Source organism: Bombus affinis, chromosome 4 (genome assembly GCF_024516045.1).
Source record: "Bombus affinis isolate iyBomAffi1 chromosome 4, iyBomAffi1.2, whole genome shotgun sequence".
Taxonomy (NCBI): domain Eukaryota; kingdom Metazoa; phylum Arthropoda; class Insecta; order Hymenoptera; family Apidae; genus Bombus; species Bombus affinis.
The window spans coordinates 16783353-16807895 of NC_066347.1; the positions used below are offsets into that span (position 1 = coordinate 16783353).

The 24543-nt window shown below is 32.8% G+C and overlaps 3 protein-coding genes across 4 annotated transcripts in view; 2 read left to right on the top strand and 1 right to left on the bottom strand.

The window, feature by feature from the left end:
* LOC126915505 (lysophospholipid acyltransferase 6) overlaps positions 1-24543 on the bottom strand; it is a 32618-nt gene that overhangs the window by 2287 nt on the left and 5788 nt on the right. The window contains exons 2-10 of one of the 2 annotated variants that reach the window (XM_050720222.1): positions 5098-5243; positions 4137-4214; positions 2840-2931; positions 2183-2294; positions 1810-1945; positions 1521-1668; positions 1238-1443; positions 326-523; positions 55-206 (exon numbers count right to left, since the gene is read on the bottom strand). In XM_050720222.1, the coding sequence (XP_050576179.1) occupies positions 55-206; positions 326-523; positions 1238-1443; positions 1521-1668; positions 1810-1945; positions 2183-2294; positions 2840-2931; positions 4137-4214; positions 5098-5243 (1268 nt within the window). The remainder of the gene's footprint in view (positions 1-54; positions 207-325; positions 524-1237; positions 1444-1520; positions 1669-1809; positions 1946-2182; positions 2295-2839; positions 2932-4136; positions 4215-5097; positions 5244-24543) is intronic. The other variant, XM_050720223.1, reaches the window with a different exon arrangement.
* Positions 8656-10322, top strand: LOC126915518 (hymenoptaecin-like). Its single transcript, XM_050720264.1, has 2 exons — positions 8656-8853; positions 9676-10322. Exons 1-2 carry the CDS (start codon positions 8767-8769, stop codon positions 9991-9993), a joined length of 405 nt encoding a protein of 134 aa, XP_050576221.1. The 5' UTR covers positions 8656-8766; the 3' UTR covers positions 9994-10322.
* LOC126915519 (hymenoptaecin-like) lies at positions 19020-20667 on the top strand. Its single transcript, XM_050720265.1, has 2 exons — positions 19020-19195; positions 20018-20667. Exons 1-2 carry the CDS (start codon positions 19109-19111, stop codon positions 20333-20335), a joined length of 405 nt encoding a protein of 134 aa, XP_050576222.1. The 5' UTR covers positions 19020-19108; the 3' UTR covers positions 20336-20667.

Genomic DNA, 24543 nt, shown 5'->3' on the forward strand with positions numbered 1-24543 from the left:
GAATACGACCAAAGAAGTGGTATGTAAAAAAAACATGAATTTATTATTACTTACAGGTACATTTTCACACTTGGTATAAATTCCAAGAGTATAAAGCTGAATGTCATATAGGCCATTAAGAATCGCGTTGTAGTGAACGTAAGCGCATCGTATAGGAACTTCATCCCCTTGGACCCTAGGAAGTATGGTCGTATGTTACGACGAGTCTGTTTGATAGTAAAGATAGGTCAATGATCAATTAATGATTAACAAAATGTTTTCTTTTTTTTTAATGATTAAAAACATATAGCAAATCAAATTCGATATTATTACTAGCTTTACTTACAATGCGTGACACCATGGTAAAAAAGGCTCCATTGGCGAATGTTAAATAGTAACCGGGGTAAAAACCATGCCATAAGGCAGAAAGAGCGTACGTGAACACAAGTTTATTGTACTGTGTCCTTTCATATACAATCGACCTAAGCCACCTATTGGTTCCTTTATTCCAGTGTTCGATACTGTCCCTCATATTCAGAGACATCTGAAAAGTACAACTGTCGCATAGATTTTGATTCGTTTAGATCATACAACAATAATAAATCAATAAATTATGAAACACAATAGTACAGATCAGTAACCTTAAACTTAGATCATAACTTCTATTACGAGCTCGATCGATTCAATCTAAGTGATGTCGTCACTGCTGTATAGTACGTATTAAAGATTCTATAAAAAATATAGTGATGTAAATTTGCTTAGAATATTTTTATTTCAAATTCAAAAATAAATCGACTGAACCAGATATACGTGTGCAAATCACATCATGTTTTATTTATAACTAATTGATATGCCAGTTTTTGTCCGGGATCTTATATAAGCATTTTTAATAATATGCTTAATGAAATTTCTATTGACTTGGTAAACGTGAATCAACACCGCTCGTCATACAATGAAATCGTGATGCTTCTGACATAACATACTTTGAAAAGAGAAAGACATTGCTCGCAGTCGGGTTCATATTGCCTCGCTATATCGTAAAAGCGATTCGTTTAATCATAGGATAATGTTTCACATATCTAAAGCTTGCTCGAGAAACGCTATTTAAATTGACGAAAACCACATCAAAATCTATTCAGCGGTTCTCGAGATTATCCCAAATGTACCGACGCTTATCGCGATCTTTATCTAAGCACGTATAGATATATATAGATTTATCTCTAAAATAATCGTTCATAATTCATTTCGAAAAATTTACCTCAAACCCATAAACATCAACATTGGAAGCTAGATCCCATTTGGGTTCGCCATTCTTGTCATAACCGTTGAACCCAAACCCGGAATTATTGCAAATGGCATCGGCGAAGATCCACGCGTGATAGTATTTAAAGCGAACTAGCATAGTGGTCACCATCAGGAACCACATTTTATAAAACACCGTGGTATTCTCGAGGAAGTCATCGTCTGTAAATAAAGTAAAGTCTCGTCAGCGCTCTGACGTGGCGACAATAAATATTAAAGAGACAATATATGACTAGAACCTTTTAGCTTCTGAATCGGATATGTTGGAATGAAAGTCACGAACATAGCCGCGCACAATAAGCTCACTATGACCTTTTTTATTACGACCGGTGACGGAGACGGTTCCAGGACTATCTCATCGTAGTGAGCGGAATTTTTATCACAGCCCTTAAAAAGAATAAAAAATATCAAAACTCCATGTTACGATCTATTCTTTATTCTTTTTTTTCTTTTTTTTTTGTTGTTGTTGTTGTTATCGAGAGCGTATAAACGCAAAAAAGAAAAATGATGATTGAACAAAACTCTAACCGTCAAAGCTCTTGCTCCAGTTAGATTACGTCCATGAATAAAATCGATGTAATCACGATAAAATATCACCGGCCCAGCCATCAACGCTTGAAAATGGAAGACGTAGCTGAAGTACTCTAACGTCGTCGGCATCTTTCTAAAATAAGCCATGCATATAACAGGTTGGGTTTGACCACAGACAGCAAAGGAAATAAAATGATAAATGTAGGAATTATCCGGAGCGCAAGCGATATTATCATTTGAATAGATATGTGATTCAGCTATGTTGATGCGTATGTACTATGGAAGATGTGTTCTTCTGGGTGTGTTGCGTTGCATATTATATAATTAATGTTGTGGAATAAACGACCGGTTAACGAAGACGTCAACTCACTTCACGGCTTGATAACGTTGCGTTGGCGTGAGTTCCTCTTCACGTCGCGTTAACCCATCATGTATGCTGTACGCAAGGCTGGTCACTTTCTGCGTTATCACCATAAGTGGCCCTGAAATGTACACGATGTAACGAGATCTTTATATAGAAATACATATTTTTTATAAACCACGCACGTTCCTGTGATATATTCCTGTTATATGTTATATATTTACTGAGACATATTTTTTATATAAAGTGTAATTCCTATATTACGATGACTTACAAAGTAAAAGTAAAATTAGAAAAGGAAAATTTACGTTGTTATTGTTTAAATTTTCTAATAATTATACGATAGCGTTCAAACAATACAATGTACGAATGACAAAACAATTAGATCGTACGAAAGAAGAATACGATGCGACATTTACGATGACTTAAAAGTTACGGTAAATGTCAAGGAGATCAAATAATATCTTTCTTACAATCGTGTAGCTAATAATTTTTTAATATACATAAGTTTTGATCTTTAACACGTCCAATGACGCAAGTCAGTGTAACTAAAATATTTGCTTAGAAAAACACGTGAAAAATATACTGTAACTCTCGTATTCGAAAACATACCAATAAGAAGAAGATATTAATTATTTAGTGAAGGTGATACACGTGTCTACTTACCAGTGATATCGAGTGTGTACGAGCCATAATTGTACATCTGTCGATGGTAATGCACGCAAGATAAGTAGAGCATCGCCGTTGTTAACACAACTCTGAAACGTATTACCAAGATGAGTTGTTAAGTTCAAAGAACAATCATTGACCGTGATAATGAGAGTAAACATGGAAACACTTCGGCCTTTAACATTTAACGACTATTTATAACTTATAATAAAAATTATCTTATTATATCCTATTATTATATACAAGTAACGAAGTTCCTATTTTTGTAGTTGTGTTAATAAAAAAGTTTCGGTTTTCCATAAAACATGCGCAGTTTAGTAGTTTATTGAAATTAAAATTTATGAGTAGTTCTATGTCTAGTGATCTATATCTAGAGTTTTAAAGTACAAGAAAGATACATTTAAATGCTGTACTATACAAAAAGTTAGAAATAAATCATTTGATGGTAGAACTACAAGTTGAATTTACAAGAGTGTATTTTTTTATGTATAAAGTATATACTAAGTAGAGTATTTTTTTATGCAAATTATAGGATATGCCTGATACTAAACGGTTCGACGCTTATTCTGTTTAAAATCGCTTAACTGTTTCTCTTGAACAATAAAACTTCTCATAGTAAAATTAGTTAAATAATTAGGTATTTCTTTATTTATAGGCTCGTCACTGTGATATGCGATAAGAGAGATATATAAATTTTTAGATAAATTTCGATATAAATATAGATCCGTAATTATTGTTCAAACTACAAAGATTATAATAAAAAGATGTTTTTGGATTTTTATTATCTATCAAGTACTATTACGAGAAATTATAAATTTTATAAAGGTACATTTATGTTTCCATTGTATTAGTTTTATTCAAATATGTTGTATCTATTATGTAGATACAAAAGGATTTGAAATTTATCATTTCTGAAAAGAAATTGCACCGTATTTACATGCTCTAAATTGATAACGTATAAAACGGGACAGGAACTTGTATTTGTAGAATACTTACGTTTCTATTCGATGTTTTATAGTGTTCAAAGAACAAGCGAGGGAATTTTAAGTAAATCGTAGAAAATAAATCTTCAAAGTAAATCTTACACTCTGCTAAATCACATATTTCAACATAATTCACATATCTTCGTGGTTAGTGGGATAATTTTTCAAGAAAAACGTTTTTCATCGGGGAGTAATATTTTATCAAGCTGCGCAAAGCTTTCACAGGATATGAAATCTATAGTGACTAATGAAACGAATCAATGTGCCCCATAGTTATAATTATAATGAAAATATCGATATAAATAACTTGCCTCTGTATATTACGAGGATTTTGTGTGCGCATTGCTATGTAACATAAGGCGGGGAGGCCTGCAAGGTGAATCGCCTGCCTGAAAAGATACGAGTTTTCTTTTTTAATGAAGCAAGGTGGTTAAATATAGAGGGGGTTCTCAGGATGCTACAAACATTCTTTTCCGTTTATCTTTTTTTCTTTTTTCTTTTCAGTCTCATGCGCTAATCTATACAGTTGATTCTATTGTACAGGATATGTCCACTTTTAATTAATATAATAAATGTATTATTTTATAATATTTTCTAAATAAAGACTTATTTCAAGAGAAGATCGTTTTAACGTACGTATCTCGAACATAGCATATAATTATTAGAATCGTGAATTTTCATGCACTTATGCAAAATTCAAAGAGAAAAATGTATAAAATGTATTCAAAATTGATTTCTTGTTATAATTTTTAATAGGCGGAACAAATTTCTATCGGAATTTTATTTCTGCGGTTGATAGTTCATAGAACAATAAATTTGTAGAAAAATCCTCAGTCTACTTATTTTCGTATAATATGTTTCGTATAAAGATCCGGATATTATAATTAGAACGCTAGATGAGATACACAATGTTCGTGGAAACAATGAATTGTAAGCATTCGGATATAAATATCTCGACACTTGTTCAAATCGTATATTTAACAAAAAATCATTCCTATATCGAATTTTTCAATATAGATGGGTAATTATTTTGATTTCTCTAAATTTAATACATAGAATCGCTACTGTTCGTACCATGGTAAAGTATTACATCAAACTTAAGATAAGTATCAATAAAAGTAAAGTTTTTAATGTATCAATTAATCGTGGGACATCTTGTACAATAGCATGTGTGTATAAAATGGCCTTTTTGCACAACACTATCATGCTTATCAGAGATACGACACTTTTCTCAACTAATTGATTTCTCTTTATTTACGTAGATCTGTTTACCTGCCGAAGCAGAAATATCCAAGCGCAAGGCCGATGACGAGACCAAATACATGTCTGGTGGCTGCTGTCACGGCAACTGGACTAAGAAACGTTCTCAAAAATCCAGCCAATATCAGTGCTGTGAACTGTGTTAGTAGAAAATTCACCTGCACATAATCAAGAAAATGCGTGTGTTACGATATTGGCCGATGTAACCTTGTGTTGAAAAAAAAAAAAAAGAAAATTAGATATTAACACTTCGTAGGCAAACTGGATCTATTTTTACTGTTTCGCGCTTTCAACGAATCTTTCTGGAATACTTATCGATATCGCGACTAAGTTATACAGTTCCTTGTTGCGTTAAATATTTGCAATTTGTTAGAAGAGAGATGAAAATTCACAGGAAAGAAACTCAAGCGTGAAATTTCACGAAATTTTGCTCGACGATTCAGTTTGCCTAACATCGTCTTATTGCCAAATTTTAATGTGATGTTCGAATTTCAATTCAACTATTCAACTTTCAAGATAATTGCCAGTTTCAATATAAAATTCTTAATTATCTAATAGCACGTTAGTTGAAATTTATTCCACCTCCTGCTGCAGAAAGATCATGGTTATTATGTTCAATCATTCCTTCAAACGTCAAATGCTATCGCAGAAGAAACAGGCATTCGATTCCTGTCAAACAAGACTTCAATATTGCAGTAGTTTCTCGAACAATGTAACGTAAAACGTAGCTTGAAATTTCATTTATACGTGATTCTAACATTCCGTCATAATTTTAAAGATTCCAGAAAATCTATCTTACCCAACAAATTTCTTCAACACAATAAAACAGGAAATAAGAAATATACTCAAGTTCTATTAAGCTCAATTTACTTGATTACATTTGAAGCATCGGGAAAATAACTTAGCTCTTTACCAGCATAAATTTATCTCATTTGCAGAACTGCAAAAACTCTTCAAATTCTTCGGTCAATAAAATTTCCTAAGCGCTAAAATCTATAAGAATAAGCTTACATACATATTGCGCACTATGATTATAATTGCAAAAATTCTATTCTCAGAAAAACGAATCACTCTGAAAATGAGAAAATTTGTAGAATTCTTTAGGAGTCTTCGCATAACGCTTTTTTATCTTTCCTTTTTGAATTCCTATGGTATTTCTTGTTAAATGAGTCTTTTAAAAGTCAAACTCTGCGTTTCGTATCCTTAAGTTCATTAGCCAGGAACGCGATTAATATCCAACTTCTAAAAGATAAATCACTTACCCCATAAGTTCGTAGTTTGCATAATTGCAAGGTAAATTTTCAAAAATAGTGCACCTAACATTATCACTTTTCTCTATTTTTCGATTTTTAAATCGATCAATGCGACTTCCCAGTGACGCAAATTTAATTAGCAAACTAACGTGTAATTACGTTTGCAGATAATTTTTTACATTTGCAAAGATATAATTGAATTGCGTCATTTACAAAACAAAGATATGAACTGCCTCTAACATTAAGGCTTCGGTGATAAACTGACGAATGACAGAATTGATCAACGGACTATGGATGTATTTTCCTTTTCTTATCGGGAATTGGTTATTTTCTGAGTCAGTCCTCACGGGGAATAACAGGAATAACCTCGTGGTACGTAATAAAAGATATGTCTTGAGAAATCATACTCGAGCCAAGATTAACCATTATCTCAAGCCTATGGACCGTTTGTCACAACATTCATGTTTCACGCATGTAGATTAGAATTCTAAAAGTAGTGATCGCAAAACGTGGAAATTCTGAATAACCACTTTGGTCCCCACGGGCTTCTCTAGCTCGTAAAGAGCAACAGAATGTGCATTGTACTCGTATGAACTACGAAGATCGCATATGAAAGAGAACACGCTAGCCTATATCGTCCCTATTGTTCTTCGGTGTTTATAATGCGTCGTATTCATAGGATAAAACACGATTTTGAAAAAAAGAGAAAAAAGCACTGTAAATTACGTAGGTAGAGCGTTATATTTGAAGAACTATATATTGCAGTATGATAGATTTTACTATTATTTTTGTTTACAATTTTGAAATGCTAGAATATAATACAGCATATTAAAAATAACGATGGAAGTTAAAAAAAAAGTTGCTTCGTACGCGAAAATTACTATGGAGATTCGAACGAATTTTGAACTCTGCGTGAAAATACATATATATTATAAAATTTTAACAAGAATTTCTCGTCTGATGCATCACTTACTTTATATTTATCTTAAATGTTCATCCGTGAAGCAAATATCCTAACATGCATATATTTGTATCGTTTCCCGCGTATGCAAATACAAATAAAACAGGTCGGAATCATGCCACATTCCAATACATCGTATACGACGCTAGAATTGATCAATATGAAATTTATTTCTTTCGTTCGTTGTAAAATCTTCTTAATCAGACAATCTTGTTTGTATTTAAAGCGTTTTGTGAGAATAAGGCTGTATATGAGGTAATTTAGTGTTCCAAGAATATTAGATTTGGAGGGCTAAAAGCATCAATTACATGATAACGCGATGCTGCGATTAGAAAAAAAATACACCTATCTAGATCCGCACTATCTTGTACATCTACGAAAATTTAATTTCGAACCAGGTGAATCATGAATTTCATTCAATGTGCTTGAAGCCATTCGATATTCGTACGTGCGTACAATTTTTTTGCTAATATTCCTCAAAGTTAAATCGTTCGTCGACAAATAAATTAATTTTTATGCAAATTAGGACATTGTATATTATGTGGTTGTTTCTGACTATGCAATCTTTGAGTTTTTACTTCCCAATATCAGTTCTGCTTCAAGAGACAAATAGGATAATAATGTTCTAAGAAAACCTACAACGTAAAATGGAAATACGAAATATATACGTATCATTAATAATATTTAAAGATATCCCGTACACTTACAAAAATTGATCACCATAAGGGCACGATTGGATAGAAAGTGACGAAGAACACAACGAATTTAACACTAAAAATACCAGAATGATCAAAACGCCCAACTTGTCATTTTTTCGTCGAAATTTTATAAATTTACAACGGGACATTTTAAAGATTCGAATTATTTATTGGAAAATATATGTTATTGGTAATTATATTGTTAAGAAATTATTGGAGGTTCCATCGAATTATTGTGGGGCTATTAAAATATTAAAAAAAAAATAATTTCCTATTTATCAATTTCTCCGTTACAAAATTTGAAATATTCTACGAAGACTTCTTTCTCCTTATATTATACGAATATCGGTATCTATCTAACGGTCGACATCAAACAATACCAAAGAAAAAGAAGGAAATAAAGAACGAAATTAAAAGTTATAAACAATGAAATTCTAATCGGTATTCTAATCGAACGCATAAGCAACGAACTCCACTGATAACTGAAAATATGCATAATGTACACTCGTATTATTGACCTCCGATGACCCAAGAGTGGGATTCCCAGAGACTATCACAGAACCACAGACAGAAAAGCGGATAAGGAACCGACGGTGATCCCCGGCTCGAGTTGGCATAAAAAAGACAGGGAAAAAGCTTTAACGTAAAATTGGTATATAAGAGCAAGCTCCAGCCGATTGTGCCATAGAAATCCATCAGCTCTACAAACAAGAGCATCAGAGATCTTGTGTCAAAGAGTTCCAAGTGAATCAAAAAAACAATTTCCAAGATGAAATTCATCGTACTGGCTCTCTTCTGCATGGCCGCATACGCCGCTGCCCAAGAAATTGAACCTGAAGCTGTGGAAGAATACTACGTAAGAACTTTACTATTTAATTAATTGTAAAATTGCTACTTAAAAATTAGCACTAAATGTGATTGAAGCAATATTACAATAGGATAGTAGTTGGATAATTAGTACTTTCATCCAATAGATGATAATGTTTAAATCTGTTACTCTGCAATAATTTGAAAATTACGTATGGATTGGTTACAAATATACAAATTAAAAATGTCATCAAGCGAGAATTGTTTACGAAAATCTATAATAGAACGAATTTGAGCATTTTGATGAATTTTCCAACGCTACATCTTAAACTTAACATTTTTATACTTGTATCACGTTAACGCTTCGACTCTTTAAATACTACGAACGCATATATGGTACACGTGCACATGGCACATTCTATTAAATAGCATTAACAAAAAAGGAAGAAATAAAACAGATTAACTTCGTTCAGGAAGCTTAAATAATTTCAATAGAAATCCATTTTTTAAATCGCGTCCCTATCGCACAATTCGATTAATATTAGTAGTGACATTTTCTCCTGCATAATAACTCCAACAGCTTACTAATAGTCCAAATAAAATTTCATGTGAAAATTCTATAAATTATCAGTCGACCAACTATCCTATTTGACATAAAATCGTAAAATTATAAACTTTAAACGAAAATTCTAAAAATTTGTAGCTTGTCAATTTGCTGAAGTTACTAGTTAATTGAATATTATTCCACAACTGCAATCAAGTATCGATATTCGAAACTTCCCTTACAGCTATCATATGAATCAATATATCATGAAAATAGGTTCTGGTCCCGTTCTTCGTTATCTGTGAATCCATATTTTTTTCTTCTCAGGGCTCTCCTCGTTTTCGACGACACGCTGACCCGCAAGGGTCCCTTGTTATCGATGCAAAGAAACCATTGAGCGGACCGGATCGTCGCCCATCCTTGGACGTCGATTATCATCAACGCGTCTACGACAGAAACGGAGTGAACGCGGACGCGTACGGTGGATTGAATATTCGCCCAGGACAACCTGCTCAACCACACTTGGGTGTCCAAATCCAGCGTGAATACAAGAATGGCTTCATCAGAGGATACAGCCAGGCTGAACGCGGTCCTGGCGGCAGAATCTCGCCCAGCTTCGGCGTGGGTGGTGGATTCAGATTCTAACGCGACATCGATGACGTGATGTCAGAGGAACTAGGATATTAAATCTATCTATGCGTACAGTTAACGATTAGATTACGGATTTTTCTGCAAATTCATAATTTTTTTGAACACAATTAGAGAAATTTAGACAGAGATCGGTTTTAACGTAATATTAATTACTATTAGTATTGTCTCGTATTAATTGCATTTATTTAATATTTAATGATTATTTATTTGAAATATGCATTTACTTTGTTTCATTTCGTATATTTTATGTAATTGGTAAGACATTGACGATTAAGAGATTGTACTTAAAAGAAATGATAATAAATGTAATGTAATAACATAAATGGTGTATAGTTATTTGTCGCAAATGATAAAGGTAAACGAACTTGTCGAGTGCGAGTGAACTTTTAGCGCATTAAATACAAGCGATAAGCGTCTAGAATGTAGCTAGCGCTTTTGATAGCTGAGCTTCACAATGATGAGGTTACAGTTATTGGAATACACGTATAGTATAGAATAACGGAGGATACGCGGCAAAAAAACGAGTTCGCTCGTTTATTTGAATCAATGTGATTTTAAAACAACCTGTGCCAAGTATTTTTGGAGAAAATTTAGTGAATTAAGTTAAGATATTACTTTTTAATAAAAATAAAAATAATGATAATTTACATAAAAATAAAAATAAAGATTCTGTTACTAAAAAGAAAATATGAAAAAAAAAACAGATATAAATTCGCTAATTTAGCCATTACACAGTAAATAATATTCGATCCAAAACAAAATATTTGAATAGCAAATACTAGTAAAATCTTGTATATCTAAGAATGAAGTAGAATATATGATGTATCTTTATTTTCAACCCAGTAAATTAAAAGCACAGAACTTATCGGAGAAAATTAGTCAAGCGTAATACTTACAGAATTTATGAAACAATTAACTCTGAAATTTCTAAAACAGCTCTAAAAATAATATTTGAAAGCAGAATACGATAATACTTCGTCGTAAAATGTTTAAAACGTGTCAGCTTGTAAGAGAATAAACTAGGTCTCTGATATAATAGCACGAAAAAAAAAATTTTTTTCCAAGCCAATAATTTATATATAACTTAGCAGTGTAGTTGACGTTATAAAGAGTGCTATAAAGAAAGATATTTAACATACGTAATCATTTTGTCATGATACAGTATCGTAATATCTTAAGCGCCATTATGTATTCGAACATAGTTTAATTTCTAAGCAGTGGTTCGATGCAGGATGACCAATGGAAAGCACTAATATACACGTGACTGTGGTCTGTTACGTCATTGTTATTGCGATAGGTGCTGTTTCGCGTTCGAGCTTGCAATTGAGATATACATCGATACGAGCTTTTAAAAGGTTAATGATACTATTGAAATTCTCTAAAAAATTATAAAAAATTTCAAGTATGGGTTACATTTGAAATATCTACATTCCTTTCATCGGAATTTCACGTGGAATTACACGGGAGTTTAATCTAAAATTCCATTAAAAACAACATACATCTGTGTGTTATGTACCTATTAAGTTGTTATGTATGTTATTTATTAACATATATATGCGAATACACAAAATCATAAGAATTAATTTGGATTTCACAAGAAAATTGTACGCTAAACAAATCTCGAATGAAGCTCGTAGGAACGTTTCTCGTTTATCGCTGACATCTTACTGATTTTATCTTACCATTCGAACAATCACCTCATGAAGATAAACTATCGAACACGGTAGGTCACCGTTTCGTGAATTATTACCTCGCGCATTGCACTTTATTTTTCTTTAGTCGAAAGCATTTCTCTCGATTTTTATCTTTTCTTTTTCGATTTTATTGAAAATGTTCTGAGTAAAAAAAAATTTCATTTTCTGCCATTTCCCTTGCATTTCTAACAATAAATAATTATTGCATTTTACAAAAAATGACTAGAGACATCGAGAAATATGGTTGTAATACGTTGATTCTCCTACGTATTTTCAACTTTATTATTGACACGTTTCACAGACAGCATAAGATCTCCTACCAGCCAAAATTATAGATTGTCGCTTTGGGAACATTTTTTAATAGGAAATATGTTTAATACACGATACAGGGTGTTTCAATAAATATCAAACGTCATCCAAAAATATCCAGTATACCGAATAAATTTATAGCTCGTACATTTAAAATTCTTTGTAATTTACAAAATTTGTAGAAGTTTCTAATTTAACACTACCTACATAAATTCTGTTAGCAGTACAAAATTATTTGCTTCCTAGGCTTTTGAAGGTATAAAAGACAAATTTATCAACAAATGCCTTTTATTTCGAATAAATCTGATCTTAATTTATTTAAAAATATCTAATCAAAGTTTATAGAGATAAGAACATCCGCAAAAATTTATTTCACACACTTTTGAAGATAATATGTTTATAACTAAACTCTTGTTCAACTAAATTTCTGTATATGAAACACTATACACAGTATAAATTTTTATACTCCACCCGCTATCTGATACCAAGAGAAGTATAAAGCCTTATAAATTAGGCTTATCTACCTTAAACCGCCCTAACTGTTCGTAATGAATTTTGGAGCTACCATTTTAAATTACACTGAACTAGCTCCCATACAATTATTCTTTTGTCGGATTCGTGATTCTCGACAATTTCTCAATCTTGAACGAGAAAAATTTTCCCATTTCGTCCGCTAAGAAAGCCACCAGTGACGAATAACGTTTGTCCGTGGCCGATGAAATGCGATAACGCGACCAGCTGAGAGATCACTTATGCCATTGATTCTGAGATCACGTGCAGATTTTCCTTCAAGCTCGTTAAATCAACTTTCGTGATTAACCGATTATAGAGCGCGAATTCTGCACACGCACATCTACTATCAAATGTCGTGATACCACATGTTAATACGATCATTGAAACATTTTCATTCTGGTACATCAGCGACCTTTTATTCGCTTATACACTCTGTTAAAAATAATAAAATTGTTTGTGCGATCTGTTTGAGGAAGACGATGTCCGAATAGAAAATCTGCTGTTAATTGAACCTATTAACTTTTCGTTTCCGCGTAACTGCCGAAATAAAATTGTGCTTCAAAATAGAACTCCGAGGAAGAAGAGGGGAATTTTTATCTTAGAACTGACGACGATTCGCATTCAAATCTTATTTTTATCTGGTCAGATTATACATTCAAAATGTATTGCGCATTACATAAATTTTTATTACATCTTATTCGCAGAATCGAAATACGAACATTGCGCCAAAGTCATGGGATATTATCCATAGTCTAATGTTTAGTGACTCCCGTAGCAGTTAACGCATTGGTAGAATATATAATGCATAGGGAAAATACGCTTATTATATACAAATTTACACATTTATAACAAACGTTATGAACTTGTATAATTCTTATAACACTGTGTTATTCTTAAACTGACATGTTAAAATAATTATACTCTCTTCGAAATTATCTTTTCCATTTCATTAGTATAAAATTTCCCATTTGCGCAATAGCAAATTACTCCTCTTTCAAGTTGTACCGTAGGTAGTAGCTGTTTCGACACTTATGGAGAAACAGTTCATCAACTCCCTGAATGGTTGAATTGGTCCTCCAAGCCCTAATTAGAGTTTAGAGGGTCCTGTTCACATATGACCAAATTGAAGAAATGTAGGACAAGAGAGCTGGCAAAATTCAACATCTCAGAAATAATCAAGAGGTTGTACGAAACTAGTTCACGTCGTTTCTTAAAAAAACAATGAAACACCAACCGATACAATGAGACTACTGTCTTCACAGATTTTTTTTTATACGCGAACTCACTTTCTCCTTTCTTCTGCCTTTTTCATCCACTATTTCACAGAGATGGAAATGGGTTAGAATGGCGATAAGGGAAATCAATTAATGTAATTGTATTTAAACTTGAACACACGTACGTACAAAACACGTTTAAACTACATTCTTGGACGTAACTGTAACTTGAGTGACGCAACGGTACCTGATGTTCTTGCGCGAGGATGAATGGAGACCGCGAACAGTTAGTTCTTTCTTGTCTCAGCTAACAAAATACAGCATCAGGTAGGTCTGGATTTCCAAATACCGTGCAATTAGAGGTTTGTTGGAGAAGAAACGTACAACTAGGAAATCCTTACTTATAGTTAGTACGATGACGACTCCAACTCTGAAAAGGAGGTACGAGAAAATCATCTTGATTTCTCACGTAGAAATGATAAACACGAAGCAATTTGTCGATCTTCAAGCTTTGACGATTAATCTTATAAAGTGACTTTGTCATGCGTTTTCAACGATACGGACATCGATGCTGCTTCATTTCTAACATGGTTAAAGACGCTTATATTTCTCCTTGTCATCTGTTGTCAAATGGAATATTGTATTTTGAAATAGTGCGACTAGGAACGAACAATGTTAAAATGTAATTTTGTGTTGGAATATTTTAATTGCAATAAACGTGAAAGAATTGTTTCCGATTCAATAGAAATCATGGACATAAATACAAATGTGAAACGAGCGTTAATTCATTTACACGCTGAATAAATTCATAGAAATGAGTGTTCTTCGCATAAATAATCTTTTCTTTCTCGAGCGATGTAACACGGATTATTTTTCCAAAGAGCAATACCAATAACGTACTAACTTGTACAAATCTCATTTTTTATATAGATTATAATCGCATAAGCGAAAAGTTACTTTATATTAGATCGGGACAAAATTTAAAGAGTATAACGGGGCAAACGGAGCAATTTTATAAAAATAAATTGTAATTGACAAGAAGAGCGAATGTACGATATAATTTAATGTAATGTAACAGACGAACGTTTAATACGGATAAAGTACCTAACAGAAATTTTGCTTGCATACAAATATCAATTTTAAACTTTCTTCTGTCCGCCACTGTAGATATACAAGTACATTATTAATTTTTGTAATCCTAATTTAATACGTAACATTTAATACGCGTGAAATTTAAGTGGAAATTCTAAAGATATATTCATTTGGAGTACATATGTGTAAATTGTATGGAAACAGTTTTGTAAAAATTGCTCGGCATATAGCAACCGTAACAGAAATTCGATTGATAGTATAGTAAACGTGAAACGCTAAAAGTGAAATAAGAAAATAGAGAAAACGCAGCTTCTTAAAAAACTGCTAAGTCAGCAACTTGTAGCAGAGAGAAATGAAAGTACAGAAATTCTAAAATAAGATCAAAGTTTACTGAAACAGCATATAAATTATTACATAAACTGTTAGACTGTTACATGTTATCTTAAATACTTTCCAATATTATAGGATCAAAACTTCTCTTGACTTTAAAATGTAATTCTTTCTAAGAAATTTATTATTAATGTGGTATCTAAATGGGTCTTAGAGGAAAGGACAAGTAATGATGTTTTGATTTAATAAATGTTATTCGAAGCAACGAAATGATTACAATGCTGTTGTACGTCTTATTCTCATGGGCGGCTTTCGACTTCCCAATTCATACTCTCCGGCTTTTACACTCGCTCGCTCTCGCTTCTCAACTCGCACTCTGCACACCTTTTGCATCCGTCCTCTCCGGCATCTCAACTAACTCTCCCTTTAGCGTCTCTTTGCCTTTTCCCGTCCTTCGGAACAGATGTCCCGAAACGCCCGTGGTCAGGGTCACGCAGGTCCTTTCCACGAAAACTGTCCACTTAAAAAGACCCAACGGCACATTGATGTACCTGACGATGCCGCGGCTCTTGCAACTTTGTTTACGGTTCGGCCGATACCTTAGGCCTTTTGGCCCCGATACTACATTAATATTTCCAAAAATTAACTTTTATTATAATTATCCACACGTGTGATATGTAAATATATTTTGGCATATTATAACACACCAAGTATATTATATAATACATATCACATAATACTAATGTTTCTTCAAATTTATGTTAGTATAATTAAAGCCTGAGACTTGAAATAAACTTTATAAGAACGTTAATACCATGATCTCAGATTTACTGATAATAGTACTTTCTACGTGATAAATAATACCTTTCGCTGCAAAAAGATAGTGGTTATTACGTTCAATCATTCCTTCAAACGTCTAATGCGATTGCACAAGAAACAGGCATTCGATTCTGTCAAACAAGACTTTGATATTACAGTAGTTTCTCAAAACATGTAACGTAAAACGTAGCTTGGAATTTCATTCATACGTGATTTTAACATTCCGTCATAATTTTAAAGATTCCAAAAGATCTATCTCATCCAACAAATTTCTTCAACACAATAAAATAGAAAATAAGAAATATACTCAAGTTCTATTAAGCTCGACTTACTTGACTACATTTGAAGAATCGAGAAAATAACTTAGCTCTTTACCAGCATAAATTTGTCTCATTTACAGAACTGTAAAAACTCTTCAAATTCTTCGGTCAATAAAATTTCCTAAGCGCTAAAATCTATAAGAATAAGCTTACATACATATTGCGCACTATGACTATAATTGCAAGAATTCTAGTCTCAGAGAAACGAATCACTCTGAAAATGAGAAAATTTGCAGAATTCTTTAGGAGTCTTCGCATAACGCTTTTTTATCTTTCCTTTTTGAATTCCTATGGTATTTCTTGTTAAATGAGTCTTTAAAAAGTCAAACTCTGCGTTTCGTATCCTTAAGTTCATTAGCCAGGAACGCGATTAATATCCAACTTCTAAAAGATAAATCACTTACCCCATAAGTTCGTAGTTTGCATAATTGCAAGGTAAATTTTCAAAAATAGTGCACCTAACATTATCACTTTTCTCTATTTTTCGATTTTTAAATCGATTAATGCGACTTCCCAGTGACGCAAATTTAATTAGCAAACTAACGTGTAATTACGTTTGCAGATAATTTTTTACATTTGCAAAGATATAATTGAGTTGCGTCATTTACAAAACAAAGATATAAACTGCCTCTAACATTAAGGCTTCGGTGATAAACTGGCGAATGACAGAAATGATCAACGGACTATGGATGTATTTTTCTTTTCTTATCGGGAATTGGTTATTTTCTGAGTCAGTTTTCACGCAGAAGAACTGGAATAACCTCGTGGCACGTAATGAGAGATAGGTCTTGCGAAATCATACTCGAACCAAGATTAACCGTTATCGCAATCCTATGAACCGTTTGTCACGCATGTAGATTAGAATTCTAAAAGTAGTGATCGCAAAACGTGGAAATTCTGAATAACCACTTTGGTCCCCATGGGCATCTCTAGTTCGTAAAGTGCAACAGAATGTGTATTGTACTCGTACGAACTACGAAGGTCGCGTATGAAAGAGAACACGCTAGTCTATATCGTCTCTATTATTCTTCGGTGTTTATAATGCGTCGTATTCATAGCATAAAGCACAAATTCGAAAAAAAGAAAGAAAAGCACTGTAAATTACGTAGGTAGAGCGTTATATTTGAAGAACCATATATTACAATCTACAATTTTGAAACGGTAGAATGTAATACAGCATATTAAAAATAACGGTGAAAGTTAAAAAAAATGTTGCTTCGCACACGAAAATTATTACGAAGATAATTTTAATTACAAACTATGTTCTCTGCGTGAAAATACATATATATAATAAAATTTTAACAAGAATTTCTCGTCTAATGCATTACTTACTTTATATTTATCTTAAATGTTCATCCGTGAAACAAATATCGTAACAAAGATATATTTGTATTATTTCCCGCGTGTGCAAATGAAAATAAAACAAATCGGAATTATACCACGTTCCAATACATCGTATAAGATGCTACAATTGATCATTATGAAATTTCTTTCTTTCATTCGTTATAAAATCTTCTTAATCAGACAATCTTGTTTGTATTTAAAGCGTTTTGTGAGAATAAGGCTGTATATGAGGTAATTTAGTGTTCCAAGAATATTAGATTTGGAGGGCTAAAAGCATCAATTACATGATAACGCGATGCTGCGATTAGAAAAAAAAAATACACCTATCTAGATCCGCACTATCTTGTACATCTACGAAAATTTAATTTCGAACCAGGTGAATCATGATTCAACATTCTTGAAGCCATTCGATATTCGTACGTGCGTACAATTTTTTTGTTAATATTCCTCAAAGTTAAATCGTTCGTCGACAAATAAATTATTTTTTATGCAAATTAGGACATTGTATATTATGTGGTTGTTTCTGACTATGCAATCTTTGAGTTTTCACTTCCCAATATCAGTTTTGTTTCAAGAGACAAATAGGGGTAATAATGTTCTGAGAAAACCTACAACGTGAAATGGAAATACGAAATATATACGTATCATTAATAATATTTAAAGATATCCCGTACACTTACAAAAATTGATCACCATAAGGGCAGATTGGGTGGAAAGTGACGAAGAACGCAACGAATTTAACATTAAAAATACCAGAATGATTAAAAAGCCCAACTTGTCATTTTTTCGTCGAAATTTTATGAATTTAAAATGGGACATTTTAAATATTCTAATTATTTATTGCAAAATATATGTTATTGATAATTGTATTGTTAAGAAATTATTGGAGGTTTCATCGAGTTATTGTGGGGCCACTAAAATATTTGTAAAATGACACAAAAATACCACAAACTACAGAAATATCAAAAAAGTAAATTTCCAATTTACCAATTTCATCATTGCGAAATTTGAAATATTCTACGGAGACTTCTTTCTCCTTATATTATACGGATATCGATATCTATCTAACAGTCGACATCAAACAATACCAAAGAAAAAGAAGAAAATAAAGAACGGAATTAAAAGTTATAAACAATGAAATTCTAATCGGTATTCTAATCGAACGCATAACGAACTCCATTTACAACTGAAAATATGCATAATGCACACTCGTATTATTGACCTCCGATGACCCAAGAGTAGGATTCCCCGAGACAATCACACAGACGCAGACAGAAATGCGGATAAGGAACCGACGGTGATCCCCCGGCTGGAATTACCACAAAAAAGACAGGGAAAGAGCTTCAGCGTAAAATTGGTATATAAGAGCAAGCTTCAGCCGATTGTGGCATACAAATCCATCAGCTCTAAAAACAAGAGCATCAGAAATCTTGTGTCAAAGAGTTGCAAGTGAATCAAAAAAACAATTTCCAAGATGAAATTCATCGTACTGGCTCTCTTCTGCATGGCTGCATACGCCGCTGCCCAAGAAATTGAACCTGAAGCTGTGGAAGAATACTACGTAAGAACTTTACTATTTAATTAATTGTAAAATTGCTACTTAAAAATTAGCACTAAATGTGATTGAAGCAATATTACAATGGGATAGTAGTTGGATAATTAGTACTTTCATCCAATAGATGATAATGTTTAAATCTGTTACTCTGCAATAATTTGAAAATTGCGTATGGATTGGTTACAAATATACAAAATAAAAATGTCATCAAGCGAGAATTGTTTACGAAAATCTATAATAGAACGAATTTGAGCATTTTGATGAATTTTCCAACGCTACATCTTAAACTTAACATTTTTATCCTTGTATCACGTTAACGCTTCGACTCTTTAAATACTACGAACGCATATATGGTACACGTGCACATGGCACATTCTATTAAATAGCATTAACAAAAAAGGAAGAAATAAAACAGATTAACTTCGTTCAGGAAGCTTAAATAATTCCAATAGAAATCCATTTTTTAAATCGCGTCCCTATCGCTCAATTCGATTAATATTAGTAGTGACATTTTCTCCTGCATAATAACTCCAACAGCTTACTAATAGTCCAAATAAAATTTCATGTGAAAATTCTATAAATTATCAGTCGGCCAACTATCCTATTTGACATAAAATCGTAAAATTATAAACTTTAAACGAAAATTCTAAAAATTTGTAGCTTGTCAATTTGCTGAAGTTACTAGTTAATTGAATATTATTCCACAACTGCAATCAAGTATCGATATTCGAAACTTCCCTTACAGCTATCATATGAATCAATATATCATGAAAATAGGTTCTGGTCCCGTTCTTCGTTATCTGTGAATCCATATTTTTTTCTTCTCAGGGCTCTCCTCGTTTTCGACGACACGCTGACCCGCAAGGGTCCCTTGTTATCGATGCAAAGAAACCATTGAGCGGACCGGATCGTCGCCCATCCTTGGACGTCGATTATCATCAACGCGTCTACGACAGAAACGGAGTGAACGCGGACGCGTACGGTGGATTGAATATTCGCCCAGGACAACCTGCTCAACCACACTTGGGTGTCCAAATCCAGCGTGAATACAAGAATGGCTTCATCAGAGGATACAGCCAGGCTGAACGCGGTCCTGGCGGCAGAATCTCGCCCAGCTTCGGCGTGGGTGGTGGATTCAGATTCTAACGCGACATCGATGACGTGATGTCAGAGGAACTAGGATATTAAATCTATCTATGCGTACAGTTAACGATTAGATTACGGATTTTTCTGCAAATTCATAATTTTTTTATGGACACAATTAGAGAAATTTAGACAGAGATCAGTTTTAACGTAATATCAATTACTATTAGTATTGTCTTGTATTAATTGCATTTATTTAATATTTAATGATTATTTATTTGAAATATGCATTTACTTTGTTTCATTTCGTATACTTTATGTAATTGGTAAAATATTGACGATTAAGAGATTGTACTTGAAAAGAAATGATAATAAATGTAATGTAATAACATAAATGGTGTATAGTTATTTGTGGCCAATTATAAAGGTAAACGAACTTGTCTAGTGTGAGTGAACTTTTAGCGCATTGAGTACAAGCGATAAGCGTTTAGAATGTAGCTAGTGATTTTGATAGCTGGGCTTGACGATGATGAGGTTACAGTTATTGGAATACACGTATAGCTTAGAATAACGGATGATATGCGGCAAAAAACGATTTTGTTCGTTTATTTGGGTCAATGTGATTTTAAAACGACCTGTGCCAAGTATTTTGGGGGAAAATTGAGTGATATAAGTTAAGATATTACTTTTTAATAAAAATAGAAATAATGATAATTTACATAAAAATAAAAATGAAGGTTCTGTTACTAAAAAGAAAATATGAAAAAGCAGATATAAATTCGCTAATTTAACCATTACACAGTAAATAAAATTCGATCCAAAACAAAATATTTGAATAGCAAGTATAAGGCTCTATAAATTAGGCCTACCTATCTTATACTGCTCTAATTGTTCGTAATGAATTTTGGTGCTACCATTTTAAATCACACTGAACTAGCTGCTGTACAATTATTCTTTTGTCGGATTCGTGATTCTCGACAATTTCTCAATCTTGAACGAGAAAAATTTTCCCATTTCGTCCGCTAAGAAAGCCACCAGTGACGAATAACGTTTGTCCGTGGCCGATGAAATGCGATAACGCGACCAGCTGAGAGATCACTTATGTGACTGATTCTGAGATCACGTGCAGATTTTCCTTCAGGCTCGTTAGACCAACTTTCGTGATTAACCGATTATAGAGCGCGAATTCTGCGCACGCATATCTACTATCAAATGTCGTGATACCACATGTTAATACGATCATTGAAACATTTTCATTCGTGACATTCTGGTACATCAGCGACCTTTTATTCGCTTATACACTCTGTTAAAAATAATAAAATTGTTTGTGCGATCTGTTTAAATAAGACGATGTCCGAATAGAAAATCTGCTGTTAATTGGATCAATTAACTTTTCGTTTCCGCGTAGCTGCCGAAATAAAATTGTGTTTCAAAACAGAACTCCGACGAGGAAGGGGGAATTTATAACTTAGAACTGACCACGATTCGCATTCTAGTCTTATTTTTATGTGACCAGATTATACATTTAAAAATGTGTTGTGCATTACATAAATTTTTATTACATCTTATTCGCAGAATCGAAATACAGACATGGCGTCAAAGTCATGGGATATTGTTCATAGTCTAATGTTTAGTGACTCCCGTAGCAGTTAACGCATTGGTAGAATATATAATGCATAGGGAAAATACGCTTATTATACACAAATTTACACATTTACAACAAACGTTATGAACTTGTATAATTCTTATAACACTGTGTTATTCTTAAACTGCCATGTTAAAATAATTATACTCTCTTCGAAATTATCTTTTCCATTTCATTAGTATAAAATTTCCCATTTGCGCAATAGCAAATTACTCCTCTTTCAAGTTGTACCGTAGGTAGTAGCTGTTTCGACACTTATGGAGAAACAGTTCATCAACTCCCTGAATGGCTGAATTGGTCCTCCAAGCCCTAATTAGAGTTTAGAGGGACCTGTTCACAAATGACCAAATTGAAGAAATCTAGAACAAGAGTGCTGGCAAAATTCAACATCTCAGAAATAATCAAGAGGTTGTACGAAACTAGTTCACGTCGTTTCTTAAAAAACAATGAAACACCAACCGATACAATGAGACTACTGTCTTCACAGATTTTTTTTTTATACGCGAACTCACTTTCTCCTTTCTTCTATCATTTTCATCCACTATTTCGCAGAGATGGAAATGGGTTAGAATGGCGATAAGGGAAATCAATTGATGTAACGGTATTTAAACTTGAACACACGTACGTACAAAACACGTTTAAACTACATTCTTGGACGTAACTGTAACTTGAGTGACGCAACGGTATCTGATGTTCTTGCGCGAAGATGAATGGAGACTGCGAACAGTTAGTTCTTTCTTGTCTCAGCTAACAAAATACAGCATCAGGTAGATCTAGATTTCCAAATACCGTGCAATTAGAGGTTTGTTGGAGAAGAAACGTACAACTAGGAAATCCTTACTTATAGTTAGTACGATGACGACTCCAACTCTGAAAAGAAGGTACGAGAAAATCATCTTGATTTCTCACGTAGAAATGATAAACACGAAACAATTTGTCGATCTTCAAGCGTTGACGATTAATCTTATAAAATGACTGTCATGTGTTTTCAACGATACGGACATCGATGCTACTTTATTTCTAACATGGTTAAAGACGCTTATATTTCTCCTTGTCATCTGTTGTCAAATGGAATATTGTATTTTGAAATAGTGCGACTAGAAACGAATAGTGTTAAAATGTAGTTTTGTGTTGGAATATTTTAATTGCAATAAACGTGAAAGAATTGTTTCCGATTCAATACAAATCATGGACATAAAAACGAATGTGAAACGAGTGTTAATTCATTTACACGCTGAATAAATTTATAGAAATGAGTGTTCTTCGCATAAATAATCTTTTCTTTCTCGAGCGATGTAACAGGGATTGTCTTTCCAGAGAGCGATCCATTAAAACGCTAACTGTTACATGTTATCTTATATACTTTTCAACATTATACGATCAAAACTTTTCTTGACTTTAAAATATGATTACTTCCTAATTATTTCCCAAAATTAGCTTTTATTATAATTATCCAGACATCCTTATTCTAAAAATTTAGTCGATTATTTCGAATATAGATGTTAGTACGAACTCCACAATAATAAACTACACAAGCTTAATGAAAATAAACCCTATAGCATAAGCCATAATGAAAAAGGAAGTTACCACTGTCAAAACTAATCACTTGTACACCTTATGTATAAATGAATATACATTAATTTACATAGATGCGTTCATATGGAAAACAAGCATTATGTTGATTAATAATTTCCGTGCACTTTGCATGCGGCTCTCAAACTAATTTACTTAGTATCAATGACGATTTATTTCGCCATGAGGGTCCAAGATGAATAGATCACGCTGAACGCGATACTCGGTTCGTCGGAGGCCAATGATCTCTGCTCGTTTCTTCGTAGTTACACGACGCAAACTATGCTTCACGAGTATTTTTTTGCAAGGTCAGCTTTTTATTTCAAATCGTAATACGATTAACTGCATGCAGTTTTATGTTAAGTTACCTTTCATTAACTGCTTTTTTAGTCAATACATATACCATGAGTATAAATTCGTGGTACGCAGGTAAAATCAAGAAAATTTTATTACTTAAAACAAGATGAAAATCAGGAATAACAAAATTGCGTTAGTTTTATTTTTAAGAACATCGAATATTGAAAACTTGGCAAGTAAACGTGTATTTGACTAATTTCTAACTGGATAAAAAAAGACAATTGGCAGGAAGCTACTCTATACTTTGCATACTAAGATATGTCGAAAATATAGAATAAAATTTTTTTTTATCTAACGTCTCGTATTCGAGAAAATTAAATTTGAAAATTTCTTGACCAAACACATTGAAATTTTATTTTCGACAAACCAAAGCACCCTGAGGCTCCAATGAGAAATTGTTATTCTACACTTTTTTCTTATATTGGTATATAAAATAACTTATTGTCAATTGCCTATTTCTGTATATCTAAGAATTGTTCAAATACACGTGTATATGTATACTTGATAAGCTCTTAAATTCGACTTTCTTAAAAAAATACCTCCAACGTAATTTTGTTATTTTTGATTTTCGTTTTATATTTATCTATCCAGTCTGTCTTGTTTTACTTGTATCATAAATTTATACCCACGGTACATATAAAAATCATTCGTATATCTTTTATAGAGCAACAGAGAACGTAACTATTTACAAATATTT